Genomic DNA, 11,290 nt, shown 5'->3' with positions numbered 1-11,290 from the left:
TTTTTTTTTTTTTTTTTTTTTTTTTGTAGAGACAAGGTGTCCCTATGGTGCCCAGGCTGGAATTTCTACCTTTTAGGATAGTAATGGAAGTTTTTTATTGTCTTGTCTTTTCCTTGCATTAATGCTGACCAGCTTAATTCCCTGTCGTAACAGATGAAGCAAAAAGATGCTCAGCTCTTTCCTGTTCTAAGATTCTTCAGGTTAGGGATTTGTGTTTAATTTATACTATCTTGACAACCCAGAAGATCCATTGGTAGCCAAGGTATTCAATGGGCAACTCAATAAATATCCATTTTGTGATTAAAACTTTTTAATCACATAGTGGTTTATGCTCACTCAATTCCAATTTCAGCATGCAGTTGCCAATTGCAGTTTACGATTGCAATCCTCTGTGTAATGTAAACTATTACTCTGCATAATATGAAGTCCTATTCTGAGAGCATATTTTCTCTAAATTATTTTCTCTTGTACTGTGTTGTTTCAGGCAGATGATAGAAAAGACTGTGTTTCAGAAATAACAGCATATGAAGTGCCGTGACCAAAACCCTTGTTTAATCATGGATTGCCTCTATAATATAAGCTATATCATTTCTAAACTTGTACAGTTTATGTTTGTAGAATGGGGAAATGTGTTAGACCTGCACTGTCCAAAACAGTAGCTACTCACCACCTATAGCTGTCTATATTTAGATTAAAATTAATAAAATTTTAATAAAACTTAAGTCAGTTTGTCTCAGTCACTCATGCCACATTTCAATTGCTCAGTAGCTGCATGTGGTTACTGTATTGGACAAGACAGGTTTAAAAGATTTTCATCCTTGCAGAAAGTTGTACTGAACAGCACTGTACATGAGTGTGTACCTAATCAAACATTACATAAATATTTGAATATTTGCATATTCCGGCTTTTTTTTTTAACCTTTCTTTCCGTTAAGGGGAAAATAACCTTTCTTCAGTAAAAACAGTACATTGTAGTCACAGTTTAGCTTTTTTGTTAACATTGTAGGTCTGTCACCTCGAGATCTCGTCCTTCATTTTCGACACAAGGTATGGTACCTTATTTAAATAAATTTATGATGTACAGTACTAAAATGGCCCACACTGTTCTTAGTGTGCACATTTAACTACCAAATTCAGTGTGCTAAATTGAATGCAGATTGTGGCATACCATGCTTTAGTTCTTCTAAGATGTGCTTGGCCTTATAACTACACAAAATTAAAAGTATTGGTAGTCCTTGTATTATAGAAATTTAAAAGAGCACAAATACTGTTTACTTCTTTTCAGGATAGGGTAATTTTTTCTATTGTTTTTGCAATTTCATTTATTATGAGATTAGAATGGAAAGAAACATGGTTTGATCTTGCAGAATATTTTATATGTTGCCCTGAGAATGGAGCATTTTTCAGTAAAACATATACATCCCTGTTCCTTCTGATGCTTATTATTAAAGCAGATGTTGACAAGGATATAAACAGAGACTATTCATTTAACAAACATTTACTGAGCACCTGCTTTGTGAACACTCTGGACATCCAGAAGTAAATTATTTATTTAAAGAGTAGGGTCCCCTTTAAAGAGCTTATAGATACTTCAATCAAAGATGGTACCTCCCCTTCAAGAAAGAATCATTTCAGTTAGAGATTTAAATGATTCTCACATTTAAGAGTACACAGGTAATGTTTCACTTCTCAGTATAAGTTCATAATTTTCATGTACTTTTAAAGTGCTGTATTTAGTATTAATGTTTATGGTTATGTTTTAGGAGGGGAAAAGATGAATTATAGACTTGAGTTTCTCATTTCAATACAACATTTTTTTTTTCCTTTTGCAGGTCTTAATCCTATTTAAGCTAATTCTTCTTGAAAAAAAGGTATGATCCTAAGGGATGAAAGGAAAGATGCAGTATTTAACTTTTATTGACTTTTTTTTTACATTATTTCATAAAATTGAAACTAATGATAAAGTATTAAGATACTTTTTGCCTATCATTGTGGTGAGCTGGAGCACATTTTCTTGTTCTCTGCCATAGAAATATAAATTCATACAGCTTTTCTGGAGGTAATAGAAAACTCAATTTTAAACTGACTTTAAATAAAAAGGACGTGTTGTTGGCTCACTTTAGATTTCAGGGTTGTGTGACTCAGTGGCTCCATCGTGTAATTAAGTGCCTAGGTTTTTTTCCATCTCTTTGCTCTACAGTACACAGTGCTAGCTTGTTCCAGAGCCTAGTTTCCCTGGTAGTATAGGGAACTGCCGACAGTAATTGGGTTATTTGCTTCCTCAATCATAACTGCCGGCAGAAATAATACCTCCTCCTAAACAATCTAATAAGAATTTTTGACTGGGCACGGTGGCTCACACCTGTAATCCTAGCACTTTGGGAGGCTGAAGCAGGAGGATCACTTGTGCTCAGGAGTTTGGTGAAAGAAACTCCATCTCTACAAAATATACAAAACTTAGCTGGGTGTGGTGGCATGTGCCTGTAGTCCCAGCTACTTGGGAGGCTGAGGTAGGAGGATGGCTTGAGCCTGGGAGGTGGAGATTACAGGAAGCTGAGATCGTGCCACTGCACTCCAGCCTGGGAATAGAGCCACTGTCTCAAAAAATAACAATTAAAAAAATAATAATTCTTTCCTTCAATTTGTTTGGGCCTATTGCAGGCCACATATGTGGCTACTCCTGTGGCCAAATACATGCTTGCCCTGATTGGCTTAAACTTGGGTTCCTGACCACTCCCTAATACAAAGGGATGGGTTTGCCATGATTGGCTTAGTCCCAAGGCCAAATCTGACCTACTACCTATTGTTATACATAAAATTTTATTGGAAATCAGACCCATTTATTACTTGCTGTTTATGGCTGCTTTCACACTGTGGTGGCAGAGTTGAGTAGTTGTGACAGACTATATGGCCCACCAAGCAAAAATATATATCTGACCTTTTATAGAAAAAGTTCACCAGCCTTTGGTTTAGACTAATCAGGAGCCATCTTTGGATCTGGGCCAGTTTTATATACCGTATTACTGTGCCTAGTGGAGTAAGGGTGGAAAGAATATTGGGGAGTCGACCATGCACAATATCCACTTTAGTTCACGACTTTAAAAATATTCCTTTGACCCAGTAATTCTCCTTTTAGATATCTATTTTCCAAAATTAATCTGAACTGGACACAAAGCTCTAAGAGAGTCTGTCACAGAATAATAAATTATAAGTGAATAACTATTAGTTTATCTTGCATGTTGTATATAATTTCAGACAATAAAAAAGATACTAAGATGTTTTTGTTGTTTTAAAGATTTTCATGGCATGTTAAGTGAGAAAAGTTTGTCTACAACATATCAAGCCCATGATCCCAATTTTATAAATGAATATATATTAATTGAAAAGGGACTGGAAGTAAAGGTATCAGCCTAGTTTGGCGAGAACATAGGTTATTTTTTTAAAGGAAATTTTTTTCTGTATCCTATTTTTCTGTAAGAAATATATATTCCTTCAGGCTGGGCATGGTGGCTCACGCCTGTTATCTCAGCACTTTGGGAGACTAAGGTGGGCAGATCACTTGAGGTCAGGAGTTTGAGAACAGCCTGGCCAACATGGTGAAACCCCATCTCTGCTAAAAATACAAAAATTAGCCAGGCATGGTGGCAGATGCCTGTAGTCCCAGCTACTCGGGAGGCTGAGGCAGGAGAATTGCTTGAACCCAGGAGGCAGAGGTTGTAGTGAGCCAAGATTGCACCACTGCACTCTAGCCTGGGTGACAGAGCAAGACTCCATCTCAAAATAAATAAATGAATGAATGAATGAGTATTCCTTCAAACAGAAAAAAAGATAGTTTTTTTAAAAAAATGAACCCAACATACTAGTGTGGTGTTTCAAAAATTTTTATTTAATTTCTAAATTTGTGACAAAATACACATGACATACAATTTATCATTGTAACCATTTTAAGGTATACAATTCAGTGGTATTAAGTACATTCATGTTATGCAGCCATCATCACCATCCAGCCACAGAACACTTTGAATTCCTTTTTATTTTTTGAGACAGGGTATAGCTCTGTTGCCCGGGCTAGAGTGCAGTGGTGCAATCATGGCTTACTGCAACCTCTAACTCCCAGGCTCAAGCAATTCTTCCACCTCAGCTTCCTGAGTAGCTGGGACCACAGTGCTGGGATTACCAGCATGAGCCACCACACCCAGTCTATATCCCTTTATAAATGTTCATTTTTTCCCCTGAATCATAATACCTTGAAAGTAATTTGTAGACATGTGGTACTTCACTCCTAAATAAATACTTAAGGATATATTTCTTAAGAAAAAGAAAATATTCCTATATAACCGAAATATCATTTTCACATTCAGGAAATTTAACATTGAGATAATAAGAGAAATCTGACATACAGTCCATTTTCAAATTTCCCCAGATGTGATAATGTCCTTTGTAGCTGATGTTTTCTTTTTTTATTATTATTTAATTTTTTGTTTTAAAGAATAGAGATAGGGTCTCACTCTGTTGCCCAGGCTGATCTTGAACTCCCGGCCTCAAGTGATCCTCCTGCCTCAATCTCCCAAAATGCTGGGATTACAGGTGTGAGCCACCATACCTGACCTAATTGTTGCTTTCAATCTGGGATCCAGTCAAGGATCATCTATGGCATTGCTAGCTCTCTTTTTATTTCAAAAAGTTCTTCCACCTCTCTTTTTTTGTGTGTTCTTTTCTTTCTATATTTTGTGATACTGGCATTTTAAAAATAATCCAGACTAGTGTTCTAGGGTGAGATTTGTTTGTTTTCTTGTGGCTAGTTTCAAATTAAACCTTTTTAGTAAGAATCCTACACAGGTAGTGGTGTGTCTCTGTCAGGACGTAATATCAGGAGGCCCATAACTATTTGTAGTAGTAGTATTGGTGACGTGAAGTTTGATCATTTGGTTGAGGTGGTGGTTGCCACCTTAATAGGTAATCTGTAGAATGATAAATTTCAGACATTGTGACTATCCTGTTGTTTCACAGTAGTTTTGGCATCTGTTGGTAATTTGTACCTAAATCATGGTGGATGCTAAATGGTGATTTTTCTATTAGTACTTCTATGTTTATTAGCTGTTACTTTTTTTTTTTTTTTTTGAGACAGAATCTCACTCTGTCACCCAGGCTGGAGTGCAGTGGTGCGATCTCGGCTCACTGTAACCTCCACCTCCTGCGTTCAAGCAATTCTCCTGCCTCAGCCTTCTGAGTAGCTGAGATTACAGGTGCGCACCACCATGCCTGGCTAATTTTTGTATTTTTAGTAGAGGCAGGGTTTCAGCATGTTGTTGGTCAGGCTGGTCTCCATCTCCTGACCTCGTCATCTGCCCGCCTTGGCCTCCCAAAGTGCTGGGATTACAGGTGTGAGCCAGCTGCCACGCCTGGCAGCTGTTATTTTTTTATTTTTTATTTTTATTTTTATGAGACAGAGTCTTGCTGTCTAGCCAGGCTGGAGTGCAGTGGCGTGATCTCAGCTCACTGCAACTCTGCCTCCTGGGTTTAAGTGATTGTCCTGCCTCAGCCTCCCAAGTAGCTGGGACCACAGGCGTGCACCACCATCCCCGGCTAAGTTTTTGTATTTTAGTATAGATGGGGTTTCACCCTGTTGGCCAGGATGGTCTCGATCTGCTGACCTTGTGATCCACCCACCCCAGCCTCCCAAAGTGCTGGGATTACAGGCATGAGCCACTGCACCCGGCCAGCTGTTACTCTTATATAAAGAATTTTTCCCTCTTTTTTATTTGTTATCATTATGATGGCTTCATGGGTTTTCTAATTTGATTTTGATTGACCCCATTCCAGGTTCTTTTTTATATTTCTCCAGTGAATAAATTGGTGGGTGCACTGATGACTGTGTTATCCCTTTTTCCAGGTAAGAAAACAGCAGTATCTACTCTTTCTTTTGTTTAACTTGTACTGGAACCTAAACTTTTAGAAATAACATTTCAAAGATAAATTCATTAGGGTTATCCTTTCTATTTTAATATGACATTTGCTTTTTGGAAATAGGTTTCTCTCTTTTGTCTGGGTTTCTTTCTGTTCTTTTTGTTTTTAATTAAAATGTGTAAAAGCATAGCTTATTAAATTTTATAGGAGAGTCTACTAATAAAATATATAGCTCTTAGGTTCTTCCATATTATTATAAGCCAAGCTGTTCTTTAATATTGCGTATTTTAGGCATGATTGAACATGGTCTCAGTGACTGTTCTCAGTATAGACCCCGGAAGAGTATGTCTGAAGATGGTGGACTTCAGGAAAGTAACCCATGTGCAGATGATTTTAATTCTGCATCCACTTCTGACGTTTCACATACCAACTTGGGAACTGTCAGGAAAGTCATGGCAGGAAACCATGGAGAAGATGCTGCCATGAAGGCTGAAGAGTCTTTGTTCCAAGTGGAAGACAGCAGCAAAGGGCAGGAACCCAATGATAACAATCAATATTTGAAACCTCCATCTCACCCATCTCCAGATTCTTCAGAAAGTGACTGGGAAACTTTGGATCCTAGTGTCTTAGAGGACCCCAACTTGAAAGAAAGGGAACAGCTGGGATCAGACCAGACAAATTTGTTTCCAAAGGACTCTGTCCCCTCAGAGAGTCTTCCAATTACTGTACAACCTCAAGCTAATACGGGACAGGTAGTCCTGATACCAGGGCTCATTTCGGGTTTGGAAGAGGATCAGTATGGCATGCCCCTGGCCATCTTCACAAAGGTAAAGTGCAATATTTTTTATCAAATTCCTTAAAGAATTTGAAAAATCCTTTTAGAGTTTAACTTTTGAATTTTTGGTATTCAACGCATTTTCAGATAGAAAATTTTCCTTGAAAACTGTAAAATATATACCAGATATATAGTACTGTGGCATCCGTGACCATAGTATAAGTCTATACGGAAGTATATAGGGGATTTTGATTGGTAAATGTTTTGAAACTTAGTAGATATGAGTCATATTCACAATCACTCTCTTGCGTCTATTTTTAATTATTCAGGTTTCTCCTTAATAAAAGAATTAAGGAAGTCCAGACAGCCTTGATTGCGCTCAATAAATACAGGCACACCTCGGAGATACTATGGTTCAGTTACAGAACAGTGTGATAAAACGAGTCTCAGGAATTTTTTTGTTTCTAAAACTTTGAGAGGCTGAGGCAGGAGGATCACTTGAGGCCAGGAGTTTGATTAGACAGACGTGGTAACTCACACCTCTGGTCCCAGCTACTTGGGAGGCTGAGGTTAGCAGGCTCGGTTGAGCCCTGGAGGTTGAGGCTAAAGTGAGCTGTGATTACACCACTGCACTCCAGACTGGGCGACAGAGGGAGACTCTATTATTTTTTAAATAGTAAATGTTTATTATTTAAAATTTAGTAATTATTTTAAAAACACAACAAAGTGAATAAAACTTAATAATTATGTTAAAAGCACAATAAAGTGAAGTACAATTAATTATTAATTAATTAGTTTTAATTTATTTAAATATAAATGAATAAAAATCCTTTGTTGTCATTTCAACAACATTCACCACATCTTCTTCACTAGCAGCAGACTCCATCACAAGAAACCGCTCTCCTTCTCCCTAAGAAGCAGCTCCTCATCTGTTCAAGTTTTATCAGCAGATTGCAGCAATTCAGTCATATTTTCAGATTCCACTTCTAATTTTTTTGCTGTTTCCACCAAATCTCCCCCAAGGTCTTGAACCCCTCAAAGTTATTCATGAGAGTGGTATCAACTTCTTCCAAACTCCTGTTAATGATATTTTGACCTCTTCCTGTGAATCACAAATGTTCTTAATGGCATCTAGAGTAACGAATCTTTTCCAGAAGACTTTCAATTTACTTTGCCCAGATCCATCAAAGGAATCACTATCCATGGCAGCTATAGCCTTATGAAATGTGTTTCTTAAATAATAAGATTTGAAAATTAAAATGACTCCTTGATCCATGGGCTCCAAAATGAATGTTGTGTTCATAAGCAAAAAGAAAACATTAATCTCCTTGTACATCTTCATTAGAGCCCTTAGATGACTGGGTGCATTGTCAATGAGCAGTAATACTGTGAAAGGAATCTTTATTTTCTTCTGAGTAGTAGGTCTCAACAGTGGCCTTAAATATACAGTAAACCATGCCATAAGGAGATGTGCTATCATCCAGGCTTTGTTGTTCCATTCTAGAGCACAGGCAGCAGATTTAGCATAACTCTGAAGGGCCCTAGGATTTGGGGAATGGTAAATGATCATTGGCTTCAACTTAAAGTCACCAGCTGCTTTAGCCCCCAGTAAGAGTTACCTTGTCCTTTGAAGCTTTGAAACCAGGCATTGAATTCTTCCCTACCTACAAAAGTCCTAGATGGCATCCTCTTCCAGTAGAAAGCTGTTTTGTCTTTATTGAAAATCTGTTGTATTCAAAATCATCAATGACCTTAGCTAGATCTTCTGAATAACTTGCTATAGCTTCTCCATCAGCACTTGCTGCTTCACCTTGTACTTTTGTGTTATAGAGACGGCTTCTTAAACATGGTGAGCTAACTCTGCTGGCTTCATACTTCTGCATCTTCTCACCTCTCTCGGGTTTCATATAACTGAAGAGAGTTAAGGCCTTGCTGTAGATTAGGCTTTGGCTTAAGGGAATGTTCTCTTTGGTTTGATCTTCTATCCAGACCACTCAATCAAACTTTCTGCATATCAGCAATAAGGCTGTTGTTTCACTTTCTTACCATTTGTGTGTTCACTGGTTAAAAAAAAAAAAAACACTTTTAGTAGCACTTTTAATTTCCTTCAAAAACTTTTCTTTTGCATCGACAACTTGGCTGTTTGGTGCAAGAGGCATAGATTTCTGTCTCAGCTTTCAACATGCCTTCTTTACTAAACTTAATCATTTCTAGCTTTTGATTTCTAAACACTTAGAGGCCACTGTAGGGTTGTTAATTGGCCTAATTTAAATATTGCTGCATCTCAGGGGATAGGGAGGTCTGAGGAGAGGGGAAGAGACAGGAACGGCCAGTCAGTGGAGAAGTCAGAACACACACAGCATTTATTAAGTTTGCTGTCTATGTGGGCATGGTTCATGTCACCTCAAAACAATGACAATAGTAACATCAAAGATCACGGATCACAAATCAGCATAAGAAACACAATAATAAGGAAAACCTGTGAGATACTGTGAGAATTACCAAAATGTGACAGAGACAGGGAAGTGAGCACAGACTGTTGGAAAAATAGACGACGGTTGCAGGGTTACCATAAACCTTCAGTTTAGAAAAAGCACAATAAAGTAAAGTACAATAAAAGAGTTGCCTATATATATCAAAATACTACAATTTTAAAAGAAAACTTAGATGTCTAACTTATATCACTTATAAGTGAGGTAAGTTATAACTAATAAATAAGTATACATATATATTTACTAAGTATACTTAATACATACACTTATTAAGTGTACTTATATTAGTAAACTTCATTTGAATATAACAGTGTTTTGGCTAATTGTTCTAACACTATTTTTTAATCTTTTATAAAACCAGAATGTATTTGAATTTTTTAATAACTTAAACACAATATAGTAAATCAAGTTGAATCTTTAATTCACAGTCTTCTCAGGATATCATTTCTTCATGTCAGTAATGCATTAAGATGAAGCAGTCAACTTCACTGGGTCAAAAGTTACACTGGACTGGACATAGTGTCTCACACCTGTAATCCCAGCACTTTGGGAGGCCGAGGCAGGGAGGATTGCTTGAAACCAGAATCTAGAAACCAGCCTGTGCAACAAAGCAAGACTTCATCTCTACGAAAAAGTAAAATAAATGATCTGGACACGGTGGCATATGCCTATAGTCACAGCTACTTGGGAGGCTGAGGCAAGAGGATCTCTTGAACCCAGGACTTTGAGGCTTCTGTGAGCCATGACTGTGCCACTGCACTCCAGTCTGAGCTTTAGAGTTTAGAGTAAGACCCTGTCTCTATATAAAAATAAATAAGTTACACTGATGCTGAGACATATTCTAGAAGCTACATTGTTTGGATTTTTTTTTTCATCCTTTGCAGAAAAACTTCTATTGCTATTTGTGAATTTTCAAAGTAGAACAGAAAAAAAAATTTTTTTAATTTCTCATTCTACAAGTACAGTTATCCCTCATTATTCATGGGGATTAGTTCCAGGAACTTCCCCATACCGAAATTCGAGAATGTTCAAGTCACTTACATAGAGTGGCATAGTGTTTGCATGACCTGTGCACATCCTCTCCATTTTTTTTTTTTTTTTTTTTTTTTTTTTTTTTTTTTTTTGAGCAAAGTCTTGCTCTGGTCCCCCAGGCTGGAGTGCACGTTGGCATGATCTCGGCTCACTGCAGCCTCCACCTCCCAGGTTCAAGGTTCAAGCGATTCTCCTGCCTCAGCCTCCCAAGTGGCTGGGACTGCAGGTGCCCATCACTATGCCCAGCTGATTTTTGTATTTTTAGTAGAGACAGGGTTTCACTATGTTGACCAGGCTGGTCTCAGACTCCTGATCTCAGGTGATCTGCCCACCTTGGCCTCCCAAAGTGCTGAAATTACAGGCGTGAGCCACTGTGCCCAGCCTCTCCCGTATCCTTTAAATCACCTCTAGATTATTTATAATACCTAATGTAATGTAAATGCTATGTGAATAGTTACCATGCTAGGGTTAATTTTGTATTATTATTTTTCTCAATATTTTTAATCCAAGGTCGGTTGAATCTGGTATGTGGAACCCATGGATGTGGAGAACCAACTGTATTTATTGCCCTTCCATGAGCCAGACACCATACTAGATTCTGAATTCTTGTCATCTGTGATCTTGCAGTCTACCATGAAAGGCAGATGTATCACCTTTTCAGTTACTAGAACAAAGTATTCTGTTTTTCCCTGAATACTGTCTGGTATTTATGAAGTAAAACTTTATGTGGAAAAGAAAGATGGGTAATGTTGGCTTGAACAATGTATTTATTCCTCTCCTATATTATTTCATAAATTATTTCTGGGTTTACCCAGCTTTGCAAAAATGTACTTGCCCAGAGTCATTGTTGGTGAATAGTTAATACAGAATGCCATCTTTGTTCATTTTGTAACTTGCTTGGGATTCTGAAATTATCTTACCTGATTTCATGATTAAACCAATGCAGTTTCTTAAAACTGGAATTCAAGAACTTGGGGAGAAAACTTGGGTTTCTCAGACTACTGGTAAAGCAAGTAGCCACAAATTGTGGGCTTTCTGAGCTGTGTTATGACTTCTATACCTTTCGGAGCCCTGACTTTGCTGT

General features: G+C 37.6%; 1 protein-coding gene across 3 annotated transcripts in view; it reads left to right on the top strand.

Annotated features, from left to right (window-relative positions):
* The window catches only part of AVL9 (AVL9 cell migration associated), a 110,258-nt gene that overhangs the window by 74,008 nt on the left and 24,960 nt on the right, over window positions 1-11,290 (top strand). For all 3 annotated transcript variants that reach the window (XM_017876405.1, XM_017876406.1, XM_017876403.1), the window contains 4 exons: window positions 1,007-1,047; window positions 1,833-1,871; window positions 5,824-5,893; window positions 6,199-6,734. In XM_017876405.1, the coding sequence (XP_017731894.1) occupies window positions 1,007-1,047; window positions 1,833-1,871; window positions 5,824-5,893; window positions 6,199-6,734 (686 nt within the window). The remainder of the gene's footprint in view (window positions 1-1,006; window positions 1,048-1,832; window positions 1,872-5,823; window positions 5,894-6,198; window positions 6,735-11,290) is intronic.

The sequence above is a fragment of the Rhinopithecus bieti genome, unplaced genomic scaffold, assembly GCF_001698545.2.
Source record: "Rhinopithecus bieti isolate Rb0 unplaced genomic scaffold, ASM169854v2 scaffold_10015, whole genome shotgun sequence".
NCBI lineage: Eukaryota > Metazoa > Chordata > Mammalia > Primates > Cercopithecidae > Rhinopithecus > Rhinopithecus bieti.
This window is presented reverse-complemented; position numbering and strand designations above follow the sequence as displayed.